Source organism: Taurulus bubalis, assembly GCF_910589615.1.
Source record: "Taurulus bubalis genome assembly, chromosome: 12".
Taxonomy (NCBI): Eukaryota; Metazoa; Chordata; class Actinopteri; order Perciformes; family Cottidae; genus Taurulus; species Taurulus bubalis.
The window spans coordinates 11,525,440-11,550,637 of NC_136600.1; the positions used below are offsets into that span (position 1 = coordinate 11,525,440).

At 42.8% G+C, this 25,198-nt stretch overlaps 1 protein-coding gene across 1 annotated transcript in view; it reads left to right on the forward strand.

Moving 5' to 3' along the window:
* rftn1b (raftlin, lipid raft linker 1b) overlaps positions 1-25,198 on the forward strand; it is a gene marked incomplete at both ends in the record, with an annotated part of 81,644 nt that overhangs the window by 46,105 nt on the left and 10,341 nt on the right. Inside the window, 2 exons of the mRNA XM_079228007.1 lie at positions 7,591-7,794; positions 16,606-16,724. Coding sequence (XP_079084133.1) covers positions 7,591-7,794; positions 16,606-16,724 — 323 coding nt within the window. The remainder of the gene's footprint in view (positions 1-7,590; positions 7,795-16,605; positions 16,725-25,198) is intronic.

The following is a 25,198-nucleotide window of genomic DNA, read 5'->3' on the forward strand; positions in this document are numbered from 1 at the left end:
ATCATAAACTCAAACTAAACAGGATGTGTGAAGCAAAAAAAACGTGAAAATTAGGACTATAATAGTTCTACCGTGCTATTAATCTGCGGGAAGAGAAGACAAAGTTATCGCAACAGGAAGTGAATGACGTGTTGACAAATGTTTGGTAATGCAGTTACACTTAAAAATATCAAGAGCAACTTTATAAAAATATCAAGAGGCAGGCATGAATATACCTGCACAGGTTGGTCTCGTCCAGCATTCGTAGCTACACCTACGACAAATGATGAGTCTCAATTTGTGGATATTCCAAAGAATCATTTCGGATGTTATCCACGTAATCATGAACGAGGCTGTTTAAAGGCCGCAAAAGCTCACACATGCCGGTGGGTTCAGCAAGCCAGGAGGCCACGTGTGAAACGAAGAGCCATCGTTGATTTATTTGTCAGGTAAATTGCGTCCTGTGACGTTTCCTGTGAAGGCAGAAGTTTATTAAAAAAAGGCTGTACGCGTGTAACGAGCCGAAATGGACGCATGTTGCTGGCTTTTGTAGGAAAATGCACAACAAATGAGGCGGAGCTTTGCCTCGGATATCATACGAACCGTTGTCTGAGGACACGTTGACCTGCAAGTTGTCGCACAAGTGCAGACATGTCGCACCTGAAGTGCTGTTTTTGCAGTGAGCGCCACAAACTAAATTTGGATCAGCGCCAATGCTCTGGGGTGGAGGCTGATATTTAAAAATGTGGGCGTATAAGACCTCAAGACCTTTGTATGGCTAAATATCACTGGGGATGAGTGGTGAGTAAATATGTTATCTCGTTACAAATTACAATAAGTTATTATAATAACTCATTGGCCCAGCGGGAGGCCTCTATAAGTAAGTGTCAAAATTGTACAAACAAAGCTTTAAATGGCGCAAGACCTGCCACACAGCCATCCCAATGCACACAGACAGAACTGTTAAGGGATGGCAATGAAGATAATTAAAAAGGTCAAAACTGAAAGGCTCAGTGTTTCTGTTTGGACATCAGCTGAATGTTGTCTTAACTTAACTGCATGCATTCCAGTGTAACTTTTTAAGCTGCATGTTTCTACACATTCACACCTGCGAGCTCCTTCCTCTGCTGGTCCCAGAGCAGCTGAAGCAGGTGGGGGTTAAATCCTGCACACTGGAGGTGAGCAACTATAAACTGGAGCTACTTTGTAGCACATTCACAGATATTCAAATTGGTAGCTTCAAATCTTCGGCCAATATCGGTCTCGACAACTTTGCAAATTTGGTGTTTCGGTCTTGTTTGAAGCCGTACCTTTTGGCTGTTTGACTAAAGAACAGCGTGGCGCCCCAGATCCCTCTTGAAACACTTGGCAACCGCGGAGGTGTCATTTCTTGGTGTTGCCTCAATGTTACACAACAATGTGCTGCCTTGGGATATAATCCTCTCTCTCCGTTACACAAAGGGAATCGTCTTATGGCGTGTGGCGCATACAAATTCACACTCACGCTCAGCTGATGAAGCCAAGTCTATGAAATTCACCAGCAGGAGCTTCGTCTGGGTTTTTTAGTTTTCTTCCCGGGAAAACGCACATTTCACGGCCCGCTTTTCCGTCTTCCCAGAAAGTGAGGGCTGCGTAGCCGAGTTATTCACGGCAGCCCCCCTTTTTTTTCTGTGGGAACGCTGTTGAAATTAACACAGACATTTATAGTTTGGGCTTTATTTGAGAATTTCGTGTTGACAGATGGAGACTCCCACCACTGCCCCCCTCTCTAGTCCCCCCCTCTTCCTCCCTCCTACAGCCTCTCCTCCTCTCGCCGAACCTATTTTTGATTTGAGTCGGCGCAATGTGCAAACTGTGCTTTGGACACACATCCCAGCGGGAGTGTTAACGCCTGTGTGTTTGTGTAAATACTGTATATTTGTATGTAAAACCGATTAAAGGTTCAAAGCACCTGATACCGGGTGTCGTATAATGAATGCACATGCTTTGAGCTTCCTGCGTGTGTCTTCATGTGCGTATGTGTGCGGTAAAACAAAATTGGCATCGCAGCAGACCACAGCCCACTGGTCCATCTGGGCCTCCCTATAGTGCATTTTGCTGTGAGATAATCCCCCACTGCCTCGTCCTCTACCTCCCTCAGCTTCACAGCTCTCTCTCCATCCCCCCCACCCTGAATCCCTGCGACAACGCCAGCAGCTCTGCTGTCGCTGCCAGCCGGGGTGGCACGGGGAGCCTGCCAAGCTCCCATGTCCCTCTTTCTACTAATGCCCAGTCTGCCGAGGAGGCCCAAGAGTCTCGGCTACCGCTGGCTTGTCCCTCGCTAATCCTCAGATCTCGAGGTGAACGCCGAAGTGTTGGCGAAAGTCTGTGGCTTAAAAGACGATCGCCTTCCCCGAGACTGGAGCTCTGGATAGAAACTGAGCCCGTACGTTTTAGGAATGAAACGCTTGGAAGGTTTGAAGGAAAGGGATTCTGGTGTAAAGACACACGGAAAGCATAACATGGTAGAGACAGCTGTACAATTATGTCTGGATAAGACAACCCTGCGTCTGCTTTCAGATGCGGCTAATTTGCATGAGTGAAAACATTTTGTAGGGAATTAAATGCCACCTGGGTTGTTTATTTGTTATTTTTTACAAACATACTGAGGGAACATTTCAATTTACCATATTTGATCTCTTTTCCAGACTTCTGCGCATTACAATAAGGTCATCTTCCATAGACTCCAAAAAACATAAGCTGCATTGCAAATCAGCAGTATATTTAAATGTATTTTGTAGGAAGAGTTGGGATAAAAAGTTCTGCAGGAAATCACGCTACTGAAGTGAGAAACCCCCCACCCTCCTCCAAAAAAAACTGTGTTTAATTGAGATTCCTGTTCCTCTGTTGCATTGATTGAGTTTCTTGGCATGCTATTAGTTTATCAGCTGCACACACACATATAACAAGCTTCAAACACAGCGTAAAATGAAAACAAATTAAGAGCTTTATCATGAGTGTGTAATCCTGAGGAATATCAGTCTAAAATCATCTTAGTCAACGTGCTCAGCAAGTCTTTTCAGCTGCTTGCTTTTACCCCCGAGATCAGCGTTATCTCTGCTCTGAGGGGATCAGTGTCCAGCTTCTCAGATGTTGGAATGACAACATGTCAGGCAGCAAAGACACACAGCGGAGATCACTTGCAGAGTTACTGCGGTCCAACCTCGTCATTTGGACAGCGGGGCCGCCGTCAGATAAGCTTTTGAACGACAGGCTTTCAACGTCCCAATGCAAATCATGCACTCTTCTTTTCTTGTGAGACGGACTGCCAGAGTCAGGTTGGCTGCACAGACTTTATCCCGAAAGGCTCAGCGGTCATCTGTTGATGTAATTAATTCGCTCGATTAGGTACAAAGGACTCTTTGAGTCATATTCTTTGGTGTGTGTGTATGTGGTGCGCAAGTATAGCTATAAATATCAAATCATTTGGGCATTAGGTAAGATTTTACTGCCCTATAGCACAAAAATGAACATAATAATTCTCAGAAAAAGCAATAAAGTTATTGATCGGGACAGCGTCTGGCTTTCAAATCTTGTTCTTGTTACACGGCCAAAAAAGCAAACGAGGCTGCACCACCGTTTCTATTATTTATACACTCGTATGTACACATAACACGGTAATGTTTGCTCGTGTCATTTAAAGGCCACGGTAGAACAGGGAGAAAGGGGAGCGGCGAGCTTGGCAACAGACTCGTTTTAGAGATTTATGTTGGTCACTAATGGAGTTTAGTAAAGATCAAAGAACCGTAACCTCGTGTTCTTCCTCACAATAAAGTATCTGCTCTCCTCACAGGAATTATAGGATGTTGTTGTTGTGGCTAAAGCCCGTCATAGTTAATATGTAACTGCTGGGTCACGGGTTTGAGTCCTGGCTGGTTAAATCACAGAGGGAGAAAATCAATCTAAAAGCCTTTTAATACAATTTCATGGAATTCTCAGCCACGATTTTGTTGAATAAATGAATGCCACAAAAGCCATTTCTAGTACTTGCAGACATTTAACACATTGCAGATTTAACTTGTGAAGCTCTGCACCTTTATATTTAAATTTGCAGCTGAAAAATAGCAAAATCTGTTTCTTTTCCCAATATGATTCATTGCATCGATGCAACTCTTCCATCACAGAGATCATCGAGAGTCAGATTTCTAGGTCTGCAGGTCTCCAAATCTAATTATTATTATCCTGCAGTCCACAGTGATGGATATCAGCAGGATAGATTTCTTTGTTGATGCCTACATATAAATATAAAATAGTTCCCATATCTTATGGTACTACCCCCCGCTCTGTTTTGCCCTGCTGAAGTTTTGAACACAGCTCAGCTAAAAAGATGTTTGTGCTATTTCCTGAGCACATCACATTTAAAAGATTAGCTACTTGCCATAATCACAGCGTTATTAGACAGTAACGGAATATAATGCATGGAAAACTCTCAGCCATGATACAGAAAACATCCAATATTGTGAGCGAAGGAGGCCAGGCACCATGTTTCTTGCTAGTGGCTGTTATTTTGTGTCAAGTTGTTGTAAATGATCACTAGCGAAGGAGTCATCTGTTTCTAATGTGGCTTGATGTTGCCATGTGTCTAATTACACCACAATTACAGAAAATAAGAGCCGTGACCCAAAGCATGACCCAATTTTTCAAAAAGCACTCATCTTCATGACTTGCCCAAAGCTCACCGACACACAGAAAGGATTCATGGGACAAAACTGTAGCGATGCATCAACTCAGGACCGTAAACCAGTTTATGTGATGCAGATCGCTACAAAAATCATTCACAAAGTGCCGTTTTGGCAGGTCGGAGGCTCGTTGAATGGGAAGTCATTTCGTTGTTGTATGTCGTCCAAGACTTGGTTTGCCATATTGTCCTCGTTGGAACATGGAAGTAACATAGGGGAGGGACGAGGAGAGAACGGGCGGATACTCTGCTGTGATTCAACTTTTCTCAAGAGTGGCAAATGACAAGATTTAGGGAATTTGGTGGCCAGCTGTCACATCAGTCAGACGAGCCAGACAAGAAATGGTTATAAATGATTCATACTTCCTGGGTGTCTGCCGGACGGATGGATGGACGGAAGAACCAAAGCGACTGAGCCATGACTCCCCTTGCCACCGACACACACACACACACACACACACACACACACACACACACACACACACACACACGTCACAGTGTGTGGGTGGACGGGTGGGTGGCAGTTCCTCACATTCTGCTCATCCATCTGGTTCACTTGTGGATTGACAGTCGGACATTTGCATTCAAAAGAAAAGGGGGAAAATGTGACTGGACTCAGTTTGAATTGCCAGATTGAAACCCCACTCTCCTCTCACGTTTTGTGTTTTTTTCAAAGAGCCAATATTTCACTCCCTCACATCATAACAAATAAAACTCTTTCCACTTTGATGTAGTATGATACAGTACGAGCGAGGAGCAGCGACATACGTATTGTGGGCATATTACCAAGCCCGTTTCCCCCGTCCTGCATTATGTATATTTCTGCTTGATGTAAACAACAGCTAGCTGGAGTGCTTTTAATGCATTATTCAAGGTTATACTACGAATTAACTCAGTTACAATGGAATGGTGCCTTTCAAGTTCTGCGTCAGCAGGGTAACATCACTTCTGGAAAGCATTAAAAAGAAAATGAGAAGAACTTGTAGCATAAATGTGATCAAATTGCTTTTGATTCACTTCACGTTTGTTGTTGAAAAATAAGCAAGTGAAAAAAGGAGGCAGCAACCTTGAAAAAGATTTTCACTGTATTTGTGAGTCCAGCTTGTGGCAACACAAATCTAATCTTGTATTACTTTTTCATTTTTCGTCTATTTTGCACCTGTCAGGTGGAGTTTTGCTCATGATATTGAGCTTTGTATTATAGTATCTTGCATACAAATTTGGCCTGCCCACATGGGTTTACAAAAACTCCAGAAATTGCCATAAAACTGCTTCAGAATGCAATTTAAATACCTTCAAATGCAAGAAGTCCTATAATTAAAGAACACAAGTTTCACATATGTATTGTATGATCACAACGAGGTCTCTTTTCAAAGGGGTCAAATACCGCAACTTCATCAGCACCCCTCCGTGTTTGATTCCAAGGCTTTGAGGCACCCAGTGACATCTGTATGAGACGCTCCGGGCTGACAACTAACTCCATTGCTAACCCATCCACATCATTATTAGACTTCAGAGCAACAGATGTAGTTTAAATAGAGAATAAATCTGAAGGAGGCAGGTGTCACGCAAACAAAGAACTTTCACTCAGGAGGCCACTGTTATAAACCGTGTCCATGTTGACTTATTTTACCGCATTGTGTTACCTAATGTTCAGACTTTGCTAACTGCAGTTACGTTGAAGCGTGACGTGATAATGTGTTGATAATAATAAGATACAAGAAAAGTCAAGATTGGAGATCTTGACATTTCGAGACAAAAGGTAGCAAATGAAAACATCACATGATAAAATCCCAATAAAACCACAAATCAAGGTCAAATTTGTTAGGATGGTCTCAGCTACTTTTGGGGTATTTTTGCTTAAAGTGGATTAAGTGGACTAATTTCAGTGTCGAGGCGGCCTTTTTTTCAGTGTGCAAAATACCTGGCGGCCACACCAGGTATTTCCCGTCTCCCCCCGATATCTCATTGTTGTCCTAGTATCCAAGAAGAGGAGAGACCTTCATCAATCCCGGTTCTCATAACAAGCACTGGATAAAAACATTTCAAAGGGGGTCCAATCAGGTCCACAAACAGACGTGGCCGGCTGTGTAATTTAGGGCGGATAATTGTTTCCAACGCTCACTATTCATATTTGTGAATAGATGTTTTGCAGTTTAAATAACGCAAACTGCTGGCCATTAGTACGCTTTTAAAAATACATTTTAGTGATAATTGCAATTGACAAATCATTGTCATATGATTTGAAAGACCCCTCCCTCATAATGTTGCAATTAATGCTTCCAGACTGTCTCATGTGTCAATCAAGGGGTCTCCTGCAGTGACACATTTTTAACAAAAATCTAACTGGTTGGAAAACAAGAAAGCACACAAATTGTTAATGGCTGTTGACTACCAGGAACACAGTGGCCAACTTTTTCTTGGCCAAGAAGCTTTTTGACTGTCCCCACGTTGGCCGAGTTTCCTTATCTCATAGGAAATAAATGTCCTTCCAATTGGTTATTGCCACATTGCGGTTGTGTGGTTAGCGATGTAAAGTCACGGGAAAGTAAGTTCACCCAAATAAAGAAGTCTTTTAAGATTTTAAAGAAGTAGTTTATGATAAAATACTGAAAGTAGTTGTTTGCATTGCCACAGAAGTTGTATATTTCAAAGCAAAGCACTGCTGTCTCTCCGCCAACCGTTTATTGGGCCATTTCTTAAAACCTCTGGCAGCTGAAGAGGAAAAGTGCTCCTGCAGACGGTGCCAAATTGCACTTTGGATTGTGACCAATGTACAGCGGTAGTTCAATAATCATGCAGTAAAACGTGGGACTTCCACAGAGGCTACATCTGTATTGTCACAGCCCATATGGAGTTAAACCATTGCCGTTTTTTCTTTTTGTTCTCAACAGGCGCGGAACTGCTGGCTTTGTACAACCACCCGCCGGTGCGAGAGGGCCAGATGAAGTACTACACTGTCAAGGTGCCGCTGCGGGTTCAAAACTGTGATGAGGGGGTCAAAGGCGTGGAGGCCAACTGGCTGGATCACATGACTCAGCACTTCAACAATGGAGCCTCACTGGTCGACGGATACTTCCACCTGGGCAATGGGAACGGTAAGCCATACACTGATTGTTACCAGCAAAGGATGTGGGATGAAAAGTCTCATGGAGAACATAACCACATTTTATTAGTCACAAGCTAAAATATTCAATAAGCCTTAAACTTTGGACTTGGCTTCGTACATTCTCCTGAATTGTTCCTCTCCACGTTCTCTCAAAGCTCTGACAATTACAATTTAAAAAAACTTTCCAAAAGCTGCGGCGGAAGCTCCAAGCTCAGCGAGCTGCAGACGTTTGATTCTGCAGCCAAATGAAATGGTAGGGTTAGTTTAACTTTTGTCTCCTGTGACATGTTGGCCCATGTTAGAAAGGATTCTTCCCGCTTGAGACACACAAAGATACCGTCAGGCAGCAGGAAATGTAGCTATTGCACTCTGCTGTTGCTTGGTGTGTTTCAGACAAAATGTAAGCAAATTGCCAGAGTAGGTTGATCGTATTTTCAACTCACACAATCGCTTATGCTCACACCAATGGCATTTTCATCAGGATGGGGGACCATTTTTTCAAGTCCCGGCAAACCCACTGTGGTTATATAATTTAAAGTTTATTTTAAAAGGGTATAATTTAACTAGTAAACACAAAACACAGAATTGCATAGGTGTAATTGAATTATCGATTGTCAGATACCTTTTAAAACTAATAATTAAAGTATTTGTCAGTGAACAGGCTGCCGGCTAAAGGGCCGGCTGCGACACATTCTTTTCCAGCTGTTGTATATTGTTATCTGTCCGTCCTAATATTATCTTTCATATCTGCATTTGCAAATGTACTCTTGGAGTGTGTCCAGAATGCAGCATTTTTGTTAACGGGTACTTTACGAAGGAAGGACCAAGCTTCATGGAGCTCTTTAGAAAACTTCCTCTTCGGCATGACAGCTAACCATTAGTGCACTGACGACAAGTGTCATCGCAACAGCCTTGACCACGACGCCTTGAAAGATCGACACATGTATGTAAACAAGAGGGACGGGACATGAAACAACTATGCAGGTGCTGAAAACAAGGGTTATAATATTATTATTGGGGAAAACTGGCAGTGACTTTTATAAACTGGGACATTTGAGTATTTTACAGATATTTCGCTGAACTCGGGGCATGTTGCTTGAAACTGGAACAATCCCGGGCAAACCGGGACATCTGGTGACTGTATGCTCGAGGTTTTAAGGGAAGCTGACACACCACGATGGTGTCTTCCAAATTGTGGAAGGATGGAGTCTGTTTTCACCAGTGGAAGACACTTTAAAAGCTTGAGTTCATGTCTAGTATCCTCTTTTAAACTATTTCCTGTTTGGGTTTTCCTCTTCCATCAGACCCCAGCGGCTCTGCAGTTCACTGTGACACTAGAGAAATCAGCCAGCCAGAGTAAATAAGAGTCATAAATTCATTAATCTGGGAAAGTGAACGCCTCAGCAACTCTGAAACATAGATAATTAACCTGATAACAAATTAGTGCCTCCCTGCATATTTCATGTCGTGAGAATGGAGTAATGAAGTGTGTTATTATGATTCCATTTTTTTTCTTCTGCTTATTAGGGTCCTCTAACATATTTTGCATTTTTCATGCGTCGCTAAGATATGCGTCTCTTGAACAGTGGATTTACTGGGTGGGATTGAAAGCAGATCGGCTGCATTTTGAAACAGTCTGCCTTCGTGAACTCAGCCGACAGCTTGGGCTCAGCCACTTTAGAAAACAGACAACTTTACATAGGTGAACGCTGTACTTTGTGGATGTTGGTCTCTTGAGAGGAGCTGGCAGTGTGACATCAAAGCGGCAGCACCCCGTTTGTTGTTCGCAGCTAATTACATAAAACATCCGTGCGGCTCGGCTTTTGAATCCGTATCCTTTCCTGTTTCCATATTTAGCAACTCTTCTTTGAGACTACTTTCTGAATTTGCGATGAGACGCTCGACGCGATGCAGGAGGGCATCTCAATCTCGTGAACATCAAGGACAAGTGTGACAGCAAAGCAGGCACTCTAAAGGACGTGGACTGACAGCGAGAGACGCCCACAGTCGGGTGATCACAGTGACGGCATTGTTTTGAGATAAAGAGCAAACCACCGCGCTTCGTGCTTTCATGTAGCGACAGAAACACGTGCAGTCTAATGAGCGCAATTGTGTGTGTGTGTTTTTTTTTTAAAGACTGACCTTCCTGGGGCCTTTTTTTTTGCTTTTATCCTGTTGGACTAATATTGATTTTCCACTATTTCTCCAAGAGAAAGATGTGTTGCTGAGCCTGCCTGCTTTATATTATGGATGGCAATGGTTTGATGGTTGGTAGGTCAGTTAACTACTTTGGTCCAAACTGAAATATCTCAACAACAAACTGCTGGCCAGATTGTCCATTGAATGTGGTGGAGATATAATTGGTGCCAAGAAGGTGACTCCTGATGACCCCTGACATTTTCTCTTGCACCACCGTGAGGTTGACATTTGTGGTTTTTGAGTGAAATGCCTCCACATCTATTCGACAGAGAGCCATGAAATGCAGTACAGATATTCCTGTTGCCCTCCAGAGGAATTGTAATATCAGTGGTTGTCCCGCCCCTTTTATCTTGTGCCATTAAGTCGAAACTATCTGCAAAACTCAATACATTCCCAACAGCTGCAGTTAAACTCTAGTTGAATAAAATAGGGGGGAAAAAATAGCCAACATGCTCAACATCAGCATGTTAGCTTTGTCATTGTGAGCATGTTAGCAAGCTCGTGTTAGTGTTTAGTTCAAACGGCCTCAGAGAGCTTCAAGCATGGCTGGAGATTCTTATTCCTGTTGAGGGATGTACGTCTACGTTTTATTCTGAAGAGCCGTGGGCAGGACAAAGTGCTCAAAATAAAATAGCCTGAAGAATGGGAGAGATCAGAAAAATGCTGGTCCTCGTTGGAACCAGAGACTCCCGTTTTAGATTGTAAAGTTTTAAGCAGTTGTAATGCTGTAATCTGAGATGGATTGTAAAGTTAAATTTGGCTATTTTGGAAGTGCAACAGATTTCCCATCACCCATGACTCATCCACCCTAATACAATAAAGATATATTTCAAAGCCAACACTGTGAGTCAACAGTAACCATTCAAAATAAACCACATTAACAATTGTTCATGAATGCGTTGTTGTGAAGGAAAGCCCATCGTTCAGTCATTGATTAAAATAAAGTATCCATGCAACTTTGAGCATCTGATGCCTGAATTCTAAAGAGTAACATGACTTATAGTCGACTTGAAAGCACTTAAGGGCTGCATACTTTAATCATGGAGGGTGTGAAGAGGGAATGCAAGGTGACTGAAAAGACATTATCCAATATTAATAGATATCAGCATATAGTGTGTGATCCTATATAAAGCGGTTTATTCTCCTAAATTGTTTGCTGCTTCTATATAATTCCATCTCACTGATCGTTATGCTTTCACCCTGCTTAATTAGTAGAATAAGCACAGTTCAGAGGATTTATTCACTATTTTGAAGACTTTTTATACCTAAAACACATTTGTAGAGTTACAAATCCCATGAAACTGATACAAGTTAAAGGTAACTTTAGTGTTGTGTAGATTCAACGGTCCCTGCATAAGGTTTCTGAGTATGAGAGTCCCTTTTGAAAACCTCTCATTTTACTGCAGCTGGGTCCCGTGCCTTGCTTCCCTCCAGCGGACCCTGCAATACGTTCAATTCCTCACAGTAACATTAACAATGAGAAAATATATTACTCTGAAAATGCAAAAAGTTTGTTGTTGTTGACCTCTGCCTTTTGTTTTAGCATGTACATCGCTGCACATGTTCCTGCAGTCGGTCTCTGGTCTCATCCTAAAAAACTGTGCTGCCTTTCTATCGTCTCCGACAGTCGGCTGCAGCACGATCCAAAGGGATGCACATTTACACACAAAAAAGGCACCGTGTTGGTCCCTGTGCTCCTTCTAAAGATGAGTTTCCATGGTGACGGCGGATAAGAAAGCATTCGGGGGACATTATTTGCGTTCACATGTGTATTTGTTTGTGGATCGCTCAGACGGTGCAAGTGCTGTCTGGTGTGGCAGGATTGTTTGCAAAGCGTGGAGACCTCGCCCGAGCCACAGGGTACGATATTATAGCAATATTGAATTTACGGATCCTTCGGCTCAACGCAGGTCATAAGGCGCGCATTAAATATGCATACAAACTGGGGGGGAGGGTCTAAAAGAGGGAGAGCGAGAGAGACACAGGGAAAATGAAATTACAATAAGGATTTATTTTTTTATTATTATTCCGGAAAAAGAAATTCCGGAAAAGATAAACTGCAACAAAAGTTGCAATGTATGTGCATGTGTGCAGGATGCATATGTGGCTTTCTATGCGGTTGTAGTTTATGTGTAGATGTTTTTCAGTGTTCATTTAAGACTGGAATTTAAACAAAGCAGTTCAGTTCAGGTCAATTTCTGCTTGTTACCGTCTTTTCAAAAATAAACTTACGTGTTCACAGGAAGCAACTTGTCTAGGTTTAGGCAGCAAAAGTACTTGGGTGTGTTGGGGAAAAGATCGTGATCTGGAGAAAATAAGAACATTCGTCTCATAGTTAGCAGTGTACGTCAACATCAACTTTTGGTCTCACATAGGGCACAAACGTCGGTCTGGTTGTCCTGTTCCCTACGCAGACTTCATCGCTCTTCATACAGAACCAGACTTCCTACTTTGCTAACGCCATAAGTGCGGTCGAGTAGAGCGTCATAGTGTGACACGTAGGGCCAAGCTGTTGACTTGACCAGTTTCGAGTGAGAGCTGGTCTAAACACGAGCACCACTATCGCACAAACTGGTGGAATAAAAAAGTAGATCATGTTCCCGATTGTATTGCTTAAAAGAGTGCTGTGAAGAAAGGAGGTGCCATTTATTTATTGGGATTCCCTTGAGCACTGTGGCAATCCATATACTGTACCTCGGCAGGCACTAGTCCAACCAAGGGTTTCGACAGCATTGGGGATGATCCACAAATGTTAACAATGTCGTTTATTTTTTACACTAAAAGCCAGTCCTCTGTGCCTCGTGGAGGAAAATGACGCTCGAACTAAATTATTTCGACACAAAAATATAGTTATATTGACGTTTCACCATGTTAAAAGTGTAAGAACTTAGGTGTGTAATTGCCAGAGCATGTCTTTTCAGAGTGGATGGAGGATGAATCCCCAAAAGCTAATTTCTCAGATCAGCTGTAACTTAGTGGAAAAAGAAAATTAATGAATATTACTACAGATTATTAATGGTGTTGTCCACCCCTGTTTCTGCTGTATTAAAACAAACCGATAATACATTTGCAAACACTCCACGGTATGGAATCCTCTGTCCTCTCTCTATCAGCTAAAGTCTGCCTGGTAACATACAGGTATCAGCCTGCCAGCTGCTAAACCTTTTGGCTCTGCAAGAAAGAGCCACATCCAATCCACACACACACACACACACACACACACACACACACACGCTCGCGTGACCCTGGTTATTTTCCCTTTTTGGATGTCCACTCATCCTGCTTGAAATATATATAAGCTGTCAGATGCCTGTCTTCAGCTCTCTGAGGAAGCGTCGGGCACGCATGTTTAAATCATGTCAGCAGACGTGACCTTGGGTAGGGTCAGTTTCCGGCTCTGCGACGGGCAGCTGGACTTGAACGCATATACACGGCGATATGTGAAGGCGCATAGACTTGTGAGCGCGAAGATGCACACATTGGGAATGCTTTATTGGATTCCACTAGATTACTCAATGAATATTATGCTCATTTTCAGGTTCATGTATTTGGGATTTCTGCTAGATTATGTCAACACGCTTTAATGTTCAAAAACACTTTATTTTTCTCTGTTTGGATATACCTGACAGAAACATCTTTCAGGCCCCCCTTCCAATGAAGCCCAGTCTGCTCCGATTAACTTGCAAGAAGGATAAGGAGTACATTTCTATAAAATCATGTATTATCACTATTCTTATCTTTGCTTCTCATACTCAGAAGGGGAGCTGTATATTCTAGGACTAACCTAATGTCGCTGTAGCTTTCACACTGCAGAGGCTCAGGTGAGTTTGAGGGCATTTAAGGACACAGAGAGAATCCCCTCGGCTTCAGTCTGCAGTCTGAGCACACAGACCTGCCTCTTCCAGGCAACCGGCATCTTGACACAGGCAGATGTCTGTCAAAGGCCCCATATTGCTTTGCAGTGTGTTTTAGTGTCTTTAAAAACGTGTTTGCCAGGTAGGGAAAATGGAAACCAGATCAACTTCCACTGTGGCAGTAAATCCATATATCTTTCTTTTTTTATGTTTGTGATAGTAATTGTAAAAATAAATTGTTAATAACACTACCTGGTGCTCTGAGGTGGCCTGCTTATTTTTTTATTATGGGTCATATACAGAAAAATATCAGGACTCACAGATGAAATATTAGTAGGTTCAATCTCAAGTGCTGGTTTATTTAAAAAAGGTTTTAGCTACTTGGAACCACAACTGATCGACAACAAATTCATCAAGTACATTCTGAAGATCAATTAATCGTCAAAGACCATTTTCAATCCAAACCGATAGACGCTTGATGGTTTTAGCCTCTTAAATGTGATCAACGGTATCTTAACGTGATAGTAGATTACATCTTGCTTCTGGACTGCAACCTCACGCTTTTGGACATTTTGATGTGCACTTTTCTCGTTGGTTTATGATGTTTTATGGACTGAATGATTAATCGAGAATGGTTATGAAAAAAATCGTGAGCTGCAGCCCCAGCTGGAATCATAACTAATTCTGAGGCCAGACACTTCAGTAGTGGATGCAAAGATGCACTTCGTTGGAACAACTTCCTGTACACTCGCTCTGGCGTTTCCTCGTTTCAGAAACACTGTGTGCTAGAAATCCATGCACAACAGCAGGTTGGCGAACATGTCCATGAATATTAGGAACAAACTGCTTCCAAACTCATTTGATATGTGCAGCCAAGGACCTCACGTCCACATTCATACACCCACACACCACAGAAACTTTAAGTTTCCCTCTGTGTGTGTCAGTTTACGCACACTGGTTGGTGACACCCCCCACACACACACACAATCCGTCATTTGGGTGCTGATTTCAGCTGCTATGTGTCACTTTGCTGTCACTCCAGCTATCCAACTCTCCTCTTCCATTTGCCTCTGTGTTTCTTAGTCCCAATGCTGTCACTCCCCGTTTTTTAGTGCGACTGTATTTGCATGCCTCGCCCCGCGACCTTGAGTGTGTGAGTCACGGGGGGAATGGAGAGCAATTTTACTGAGGGCGCACGCACAGTGTTTTTTTTGTTTTTTTTGCAAGTGTAAACAACTTATTCTCAGTCGGCCTGCCGGCTGCTCGGCTCAGCTCTCAGTCAATAGGCGCGAGATAATGTTTATTCGTGCACGCAACCGGTGCATTCCCCAGACGGACTCGACGCCCCCAGCAACCGACTCCTTCTCATCCACTTCTCCCCCTTTCTCTCCCTCCTCTACTCAGCCTCTGTCTGCATTATCACCAGAGACAGGCTGCTCCCTCTAGAGCAGCGAGACAGAAACCCTGTGTCGATGTCACCCGAGTGATCCCTGTCGCGCCGGCGGGGGAACCGATGGTGGGCCTCGGTGCCTCGCGTTTCTCCGCAAAAGGCTTCCTTCCAATTACATGCCAAAGATTGAGGAATGAGACGGAGAAGCGTTAGACTGGGGGGGGGTGGAAGGAGGAGATAGAGGGAGTGAAGGAAGAGGAAAAAAGGTGAAAAGGTGGATGGGGTGAACAGCTACAATGTCCGTATTTGAGAGGGTAGATGTCTGAGAGATGTCTTCAATTGAGCGTGCGCAGGTCCTAAATAGGTTTTCAGGGAGGAGGGGGGTAATAAAAGAGCCTGTCATCCCTCCGCTCCCTCCCTCCTTCTCTTTCTTCCCTTTCTCCAGCAGCCTCTCATCCCCCTACTATTAGGGCCCAGTAATGAAATGTGGAGTGTCTCATATTGGTGCCTGGGCCCCTGCAAACTGCATTAGTGTGTAAATGGTGTGGGAGTAATGAGAAAGTACTCAGGCCAGCCGGGAAGACTGGACCATGGTGTTGTGTCCGTGTGCATGTGTGTGTGCCCGCATGTAACGTGCACGTACATCAAATGAATAACAAGAGACGTTAGGAGGAGTGGGGGTTCAGGCTCTCGGGGGCCAGAGCACCGTTTCCATCTCGGGTGCCAATCCTGCGATTGTTAGCTTCCAACAGGAGAGACGCTTAGAAAATCTATTTGGTTAGCGGCACACAATCTCACTCGTTCAAGTCTTTCTAAAGGTGAATTATTCAGGCTTCACAAAAAGATTTATTCTTTAATGCCTTACGGGCTGACTTCATTAAATCAGTGGCCACATTTTGCCAGCGCTAAAATCTGTCCATCTTTCTTCTTTTTTTTTTTAAAGCGGTGGCTTTGATCTGATCCTCTGAATCCGCTTTTGCTTTCACCTTGTTTTTCAGCCGCGATTAGGCTTTGTTTAGCTGTCGAGCACGAGAACCAGCAGGGCTCCAGGTCCCCGAAAACCACAAGCGCATTATGTCTCCTCTTCTTTTTTAACATCCCAGAAGGGGAATACCTGCTACTTCTTTTACACTGTCTCCCTGCATAATGTATATGTGCACATTGCTCATACAAATGGCCCACACCACTGGCTATGTAATAAAGGGTTGTGTGTGAATGGGACTGAGTGATATCATTCCATTTCCTCTGGCCTGGAGGGCCTAAAAAAGGAGCCGCAGAGACAAGACAGCCACGCTCCATCCAGTAAATACTCTCTTCACGCCTCGATTTCTTTCCTCCTTCTTCTTCTTCTCTGCAGATATGCTGCCTAAGTCGGTGGAAAGCGTCTTCATCTTCCAGGAGGCGAGCGAGGGTGAGCCGAACGCGGCAACCCCGACATACGATGCCATCGTCGTGGAGCAGTGGACCGTCATCAACGTGAGTAGATGGATTGGATTCTTCGTTTGTCCTCGATTTGCGCAAGTTTTGTGCTCTTCTCTTGAAGGTTGTTTGAAAAAATGTCACTGGCAAAAACAACTCATAATGAATTACACATCCACTTTACGTAATGGGGCGATTATACACCTCAGGATTTACGTCAAATGGCAACGTTCAGTTTCAATGCAGGGTGGGGGGGGGAGTAAGTGGTGGTGGTGAATAGCTGTGTAACAGCCTACGGACGACCAGAGTTTATGCCCCACCACATACCTGCTGAAATCAACATGTGTTATATTTTGATAAAACTGTTGCGAATTAAAGATAAAAAACGGAATAAGTGAACAGAGAAACATGAGGACTTCAGATGCTTTCATGTGAGGCACAAGGGCTCGCTTCATGGTTCGATGAGTATAAAAAATTATGTGAATCATAAACTGTGGCCTTTGCAGTCACCACATGGCAACCCAAACGAACACGAACGCGGCATTTTGAAATGACGTCAACATCAAAACACAGAAATGAGGCAATATCTCTGAAATTACAGAGTGTCGTGTTTTTCCTATTTTCAAAATCCATACATGCTAAATCCAAAGATATCATCACAACACTGCAATAGAATAACTCTCATTTGGATAAAGCGGTCAGGCTGCATTAAAGATGTAACAGATGTGGTGCGAAAGTAATCTTTTTACTGGATACACCTGCACTGACATTCGAGTCACGGGCAATACAAGGCGGTTTATGGAAGCAGCAGAGCGCCGTGAAACTTCAGCTCTGTTGCCGTCTGCAGCCTCAGGAGTTAGTTAACATCTAGACTTCAGTGGGCTATGTAAGTGATACAGTTACTGAGCAACCACCAGCTGCTACTGACAAAATAAATGTCAAAAGAAACTTTCAAAACCAAGCTGCTAATACTCTCATTGGCAGTCACTCAAGTAATTTCCTTTATATCGGTTGTTAAAAATATATATTGATACTTTATGTGCCATTAAGTACAACTCGTGCCCGAGGGTTCAAACTATGGCGCCAGTTCTGCACCCGTTGCATGCATAGTGTCTTTTCAAAATGGACTAAAGTTAGATTTAGGCAACACAACTACAAAGTTTAGGAAAAGAGCATTAACTCGATCTCCTGGACAAAAGTCCTGTGTTTGTCTTTCACCACTGTCACCAATAATTATCAGTAAAATATTCACATTGATACTATCTTATTCAACAATATGATTAAGCCACATTGCCTCGGCTTGTTGAGAGCGCAAATCCTCTGACAAAGTTTGGACCTCCTCTATTGAAATCAGTTGTCACTCAGGTATCGTGCTCTTTCAGCCCCTCCTACAACCCCAAAGGCAAATCTGTGAAATCTCAATTTATGGGACATGTGTCGTGGTCGCTTGTCTTATCAGGAGCAAACAAGCCCTTATCTGCCCACCGATTACCGTCTCTCCTCAGCACAAGTTCCAAGTTGGAAATTGATTTCTGTCTAGAGTTGAAGGGTTTGCGGCCATTTCAATGCCTTTCAACCGTGTGTGTGTGTGTGTGTGTGTGTGTGTGTGTGTGTGTGTGTGTGTGTGTGTGTGTGTGTGTGTGTGTGTGCATGCAGCTGCATGTGCATGCGTTTGAGTTTGGTTCTGTGTGTCTGTATGTGTTTGCCGATGCTATCACTGTAATTGAATTTAGACCTTTTTTTGTGGCCCGTGGCTGTCCAAGTGTGAAAGGAGACTTTTGTCCCCTAAAAATGTGGCTCTGTGATTGTCCAGCCCGGCGCTGACGGCCTCATGTGCCAATAAAATAAATAAAAAAAGACTCCTACAGTCGTCTGGCGGCGGCAGTAAAGCCTCCCCTCCTCCGAGATGAATGGTAATACTGTTACAGCCTAATGGATTTCAAGGCTTCCTCAGAAACGTCAACAGTGAACGACGCCGAAGCCACAGCCTGTGTTCCAGGAGATCCAATCAACTCCTCCACTGGGACTTTATCAAAAAAAACTGTTTCACCCGAGCAATCTGCACCACGCCAAATCAGATTGACAGCACACTCCTTCACAAAGGGCGATCAGGGCTTCACATCATCCCCACTCACTGTGAAAACCGCCTGAAATTGATATGCAAAGTATCTTCCCAGCTCATTATTGTTTCAGTGCAGGGATAATTACAATGAAAAATAAGACAGAATATTGATTGCGTGGGGTTTCTTCCTCTTCTTCTTTATATAATGTCATCTGGTTTTCCCCCTTAGAGCGTTTTATTTATCCAGAAGTCTGAAAGGTGGTTGGATGTATGAAGCTCAGAGAAGAAGAGGAAGCAGTTTCACTGAGGACAGAAATTATTGATATTGTCGTCAAGTGGGGGTGTATTGTCTCAGGGAGCGAGGCTGTTCATCACTGAACATATGAAAGTTGTTTTTAATTGTTCCATTTATAACGGAGAACTAATAAGAGAATTTCCATGAGAAAGAAAAAAGCTAAGTTTCTAATGGCGTCACATCTACAGGTGTCTGCAGAGCAGCAGAGTGGTGAGTAGATGCAGTACACCAGAATACGACTGAATATGGATGATTGAATACTGGTTGTAATAATGATATAAAAATGTTGTTTTTACTTCACAATGACAAGTCCCAAATATAATTTATGTGGAGGCTCTCGAGTCATTAAGAGGCACCTTTTACAGAGTTGTGCCGAATAACATAAGTACAAGTAATTACATTTATTTTGCCGTGCAAATGAGTAATATGTGATTAGTAATTTATTATATTTTTCAAGTACCTTTTCCAACACTGGTGAACAAAGACTATATACGGCCCAATTATTCTAAACGGTTTAACAACATTTGACCCTTAATAAGTCCCGCCCAATTGAACAAGCTTGGCAGCCTTTCCCCTTTCCTGTCACACTACATCTGTTCAAGGTAACGTTACTTTTTTAACATTACTTTGTATACAGTCAGATACTATGAGGAACTTTCATTTAGTGTTGATTCTGGCAGTCCCTGTGGACAAACACGGTAGTGTTTTCGAGCACCAGAGTCGCTTTAGAAAACCTCTAATTTTCCTGCCGCTGGGTCTAACAGTCGGCCCCGTTGAGTCTCTTCCTGGTTCTGGTTCTCGCCTGCCCCCCTTCCCTCTAGCGGGCCCGGCAATACGACCTGGGCCTCCAGTGCCGTGGGGTCGGTGTCGGCTTCCAGCGGGAAGTGCAGGTCGAAGGCGGAGGCGTCTGGTGAACCCGCATGATTTCATTCCTTTGTTTTATCTCTTTAAGGCTATGTGCCACGGCCGTGGCCCCTAATCAACTTACGGTGTCATTTATTTTGATATTTACGACGTCTAGCTTCCCAACGGGCAAAGTTGCCCGAGGAAAGTTTATCACAATAAATATATCCTTCCATTGCAGACTGTGGTCCTTCAAGACGCGGTCAGCTTCCTGGAGCTGTACTGCCTGATGCCCAGAGACTAATCTGATACACACTGCAGCTAAACGGATCCGACTTCTCCATGTTTCTTTTTGTCAAGCTCCGGCCTAGCGACAGTATCTAAGGGGAGCGGGACTTAGCATCGGTCGATTATACAGTTAAAATAAGTATAACAATAGAACGACCTTGACACCGACAATGTGACAATGACACCAAGAGGCTTCCATATGAAATTATAAAAAATACATTCATCTTATCAGGTCATTTAGGGTTTAGCAATTCTACTGTGACAAGGTATCAAAATGTACAGTGATAAAAAGCCAACAAGTTCTGGCTTAAAAAAAAAAACCATAGAGAGAAATGAAAGAAGAAAACCAAAACCTTGAACTGACAAATTAAGACTGAGTGCAAGGTGCACAAAAGTGCAGCCTGAACATATAGTCATATGTACGTGCACCGTGCCCAGCATGTAAAAGTGCTTAAGAGCCGCTACAGACATTCTTTAATAGTTTCATCATGAAAAGCAAAACAACATCGATTTTTGACAGATGTTCTGAATACATCTGAAGACGTGACAATGACCTCAATAGGAACCACATGGATGGGGTGAAGCGCTCAAAATGAATAACTCATCGAGGGTCTCCGCTACGAAACTCCAATTAGGACCAGCTTCGCATCACTTGTGTCCAGAGGGAAAATCCATTCAGGAGCTGCCTTGAAACTAATGTACTGAAAGGCCTCTTTCCTCTCACTGAGTTTTGAAGGAGCAACAACCAAACAAAAACAAGGCCTCCTTCAGACCTCGGCTAGGGTCGGTCCTAATATGTTTGCTCCTATTGAGGTGCTGCGGTGAAAATCAGTTCATCCTTCAAAAGAAAATAACCAAAAATGGTGTTTTATTGAAGAATGAACTGATTTTCACCTGCACTACCTGTGAGGGGTCTGATGTTTCTTAGAAGCTTCTTATCCTGTCTTTTCGTACCTTCCTTATATGTTGTTTAAAGCGCCATTATCCACTTCAGTTCAGCCAGAGTCCATTGGGACAAATCTACTGTTGTGCAACGAGCGGTATTTTAAAATTCTCAAGATGCTAATAAAGGTTTTGAAATACATCTAACATGGCATGCTTCTGTAAGGAAACCGTTTATAAGACGTAGAATATTTGCATCTGATCTGACGGTGCAGCCTTAAAAAACATTGCATCCCCAGTTTGAACATTTTACTCAGTGTAACATCATGAGCTTCAAAGGGCTTCTTTGATTTTACCAGGCCTCTTTAGAACGCTACTCATCTCTGCTTGAGGCAGGCAGCTCGAGGCTACAATAACCACTACTAGCATAACATTGCGATCAAGTTGCATTGTGGGTAGTGTAGGTGCCAGAATTACACAAGGAAGAAGAATGTGTGAAGCAAAGGAGACAATATCTCTGGTTCTGTTGAGGCCATTTCTATCCTCTTTTTTTCAACCGTTCATTGTAAATCTGACAGTGTTGTAGAAGTGCAAAGCCAAAAAGTGTACTATCAACAATTTAGTATTACATTTCCATTTACAGTCCTCAAAAAACAAAAAGGAACAGATATTAATGAAATGATAATATTGTATTACCAAAAATGGTAGGTAAATTTGAGATATAATCCAAGAAATAATTAAACATTAACATAGTTTGACCCTTAACAAAATAAAAATGACATTCATTCGCCTAAAATGTCAACAACGTCTAAACCCCAAAGCGAGATGGTCGGCGTTCTATCGTCTGTGAAGAGTGTCGGCTTCCAGCGACAAAGCGACTGCTTCTTGTGTTCACGTGCGACTTCAACTTCTGCCGTGTGTGTTCTGCGGTGAGAAACATGGCCGTAACCGGCAGTCGTGTTGGACGAACGAACTCCAGCAGCGCGGTGGATGTTTCCAAGGAGCAAAATGTACACGTACTCCTGCGATTCTGGCGACACAAGGTGACAAGATAGTACTTTTATACTGTACTTGGCAGGTGACTGAAAGAACTGTCAGTCAATCAAACCTTTGCCAAGTCAGCTGGGAGACGGACGTAAACATTCAAACAGTCCTCTCTACGTGTGGTCTCGCCCCTTCTATATCTAGTAATGCCAAGTCTTTCCTTAGATCCTCTCTGACTCTTTAGGCCCATGTTTTTTTAAATTTTTTCTATTTAAAAATAACACAACTCAAGTGTTCTCAGACTTGACAAAGCTCCTCCAAAGCCACAGAGGACATTATACAACATGTCTACGGGTTGTGTAGTACTCCTTACAACTAGTCAATTGACTTTGACATGTAATCCTGGTGAGGTGCCCCCAAGAGGAAAATCAGCTGGGATAAAGAAGTCAAAAATCAATGTACAGCCAGTGTATTTATCTATGGGTCTGAAAAGCATCACCCTTAAAAAGGGACTTTTTAAACTTCCACCCAGTGGTATCCATCTGTGCACAAAATCTCAGTGTGCCACCTCCCCAAAATAGAGAGGGGGAAGGAATTCTGAGCAGCACAAACAAAAGTCAATTCACCTCCATTTTCAGGAGCAGCATAAATCTCCCAACCGCAGCACATAAAACAGAAATGATCCTGCAAGGCCACTGGAGGTAAATGAGAAAGGTTTTTTTGGGGTTATTTTTGTTACCAGCCCTTTAAAATATTCCTTTCCAGAGCAATAAAACTGGCATGGGTGTTTATTAAACTAATTAGGTACAGCAGCGATGCACCTTGGTTCTGCTACTGAACGTATATTCCCAGTAAAAAATATATATATTAAAAACAAACCTGCAAGAAAATGATTGCAGTGCTTTATGCATAACTTAGAAAAATGGCAGATAGCAAGACAGATTGCTCAGTCGCTCCCTTGTTACCAACAGACAAGCTGTGTTTATGGGTATTATTAGTGTAGCTAGAACATAAAAAATAACTGTTGTTTTATGACTTTGGTGTTCGCGAAATAATTTACAGCTGAAATAACAGTTTTCTCTCTGACTTCAGATGGCTAGAGGATCTAAAGGTCGATTTAATAAGACGCTGTGTGTGCTTTACCGTCTGCACACAGTTTTAGATATCCTAGCGTGATTGTCAGGAAGTAAAATGTTCTCTCAACCACTTCAAGCGCTGCACTGTGACGATGCTGGCAGGCAGTCACTCCTTGATCTTGACAACTCGTAACCCAAAAGACACACCGGAAAAACTGCAAGGAGAGTTTAGAGCGCGTGTGTGTTTGCGTGTGTGTGTGTCTACTCCTGCAAAAAAGACACCCTTAAAGTTAATATCAGTGGAGTTCAAATTTAAGAAATGGCAGTCCAAAGTCAAAGCAAGCGAAAGGAGCTTAACAGCACCGACATTGTTGTCACTCATCCCCAGAATTCACTTGCATCCGCGGCTTTGAAGAGCAGCACTTCACACTCTCAAGAAACTAAAGAAACGGGATTAGGGCCCCACATCACAGAATCGGTGTGGCAGGGAGGACGCTTTGAAGAAATACTTTAGGACATAGACAAGGACACCTCAGTCATATATATATATATATATATATATATATATATATATATATATATATATATGTATATTCACATGAACATAGCGTGTGTGTGTTCTGTCACTCAGATCTGCTTAAAATCAGGTTCACACAAAAAGGTAGTGTCTTCCTCTGGGTTCACTGTCACTTCAAAGAGCGCAGGATGCAGATTAGTCGCCCCCCCTCCCAACATCAAGCCTGGTGCATTATTTATAACGTACAGTATATTCTTACAGTATTATACATTTCTTATGAGTCCCGTTTCGCTGCGTGGGCATGCTGGGCATGAGAGGGCCGATCGTTACCGCGCGTCGCCTGTCCGTGATACCTCTATCCGTTTTGACTGAGGCGAGAGGAGAGGTGACCTAGATTGCAGGAGAGTAATTTGCACCGTCCCTGCAAGTGAGAGATCGAGCCCGCTCTGTCCGACAACGTGACGATGATGTTGATAGATCCGGGCTGGAGGCGGAGGTTTTGGTTTGCAGGGGGTGAGGTTGTTTATCAGGTGTATCAGAAACAACGTGACGGAATAGAGGCTTAGTAGTGGCGAGAAGTAACTGAGTACATTTACTTTAGTGTTACTTTGTACTTCTACTGCACTGCACTTCTGGGAGAAATATTACCCTTCATTTCCAAACTGAGAGGTCATTTTCAGATAAAGATTTTACATTAAAAAAATATATAAGCTGATTTAATATTGTGCAAAGAAGTAAGTCTATAAATTACAAACAGTGCACCAAAGAGAACATATCTAAAAAGGTAAATAAGAGAATAACATAGCATGCCTGTATACTGTAAAGTAGCCTAATTGCTCCACCTTGACCTTTTACAGCAGTAGAACACTGCTCAAGCATCAGTAGCAAAATAATAATGCAATGTAACATATTGGGTGGAGTGATGAGCAAAAGTTAACCGTCTGATGCAGATTTGAGTTTAAATTGAGGTTAACATGACACAGAAACTGCCGTCTCTTTATCTCTTGTTCCTCTCTTCACCAAACTAGGTTACGGTGAAAAGAATCAGATCAGCTAAAAAATGAAACATCTGGTTTCTTACCTAATTTAACAAAGCAGTAAACAGAGACACCGGGAAGAACTCTGGGCTCTTCTGTCACGATTTGGCTGCGGGCCCTCTCTCTTTATAAAATAAAGTAATTAGGGCTGTTGCTTTAAAGCGGATGATTTGTCTGCTGATCTGTCTCAGAACCCACATTTCAGTCATCAGTTTGAAACATCAAATGCTAATATTTCTCTTCCCCGTGCAAAAGTACTTAATAAAAGCTTTTACTGAGAGCGGCGGAGGAACAAGAAACTCTGTGTGCTGACTCATATTGTTATCAGGCTGCATAGTTTAGTCTTGACTCAACCAGCAGACCATGTAAAACTCTGAAGTTTGGATAAACTTTGGAGGTATTTATTTAGCTGTGTTACTTATGCAGCAATGCAATTTTAAGCATGGAAAAGGGTGCAAAGGTGTAACCAAAGTATTGGACAAATTAAAAAAGTTGACCTGATGATGGATGAATGGTCGAGGGATCAACATTTTTACAATTCTGAGCA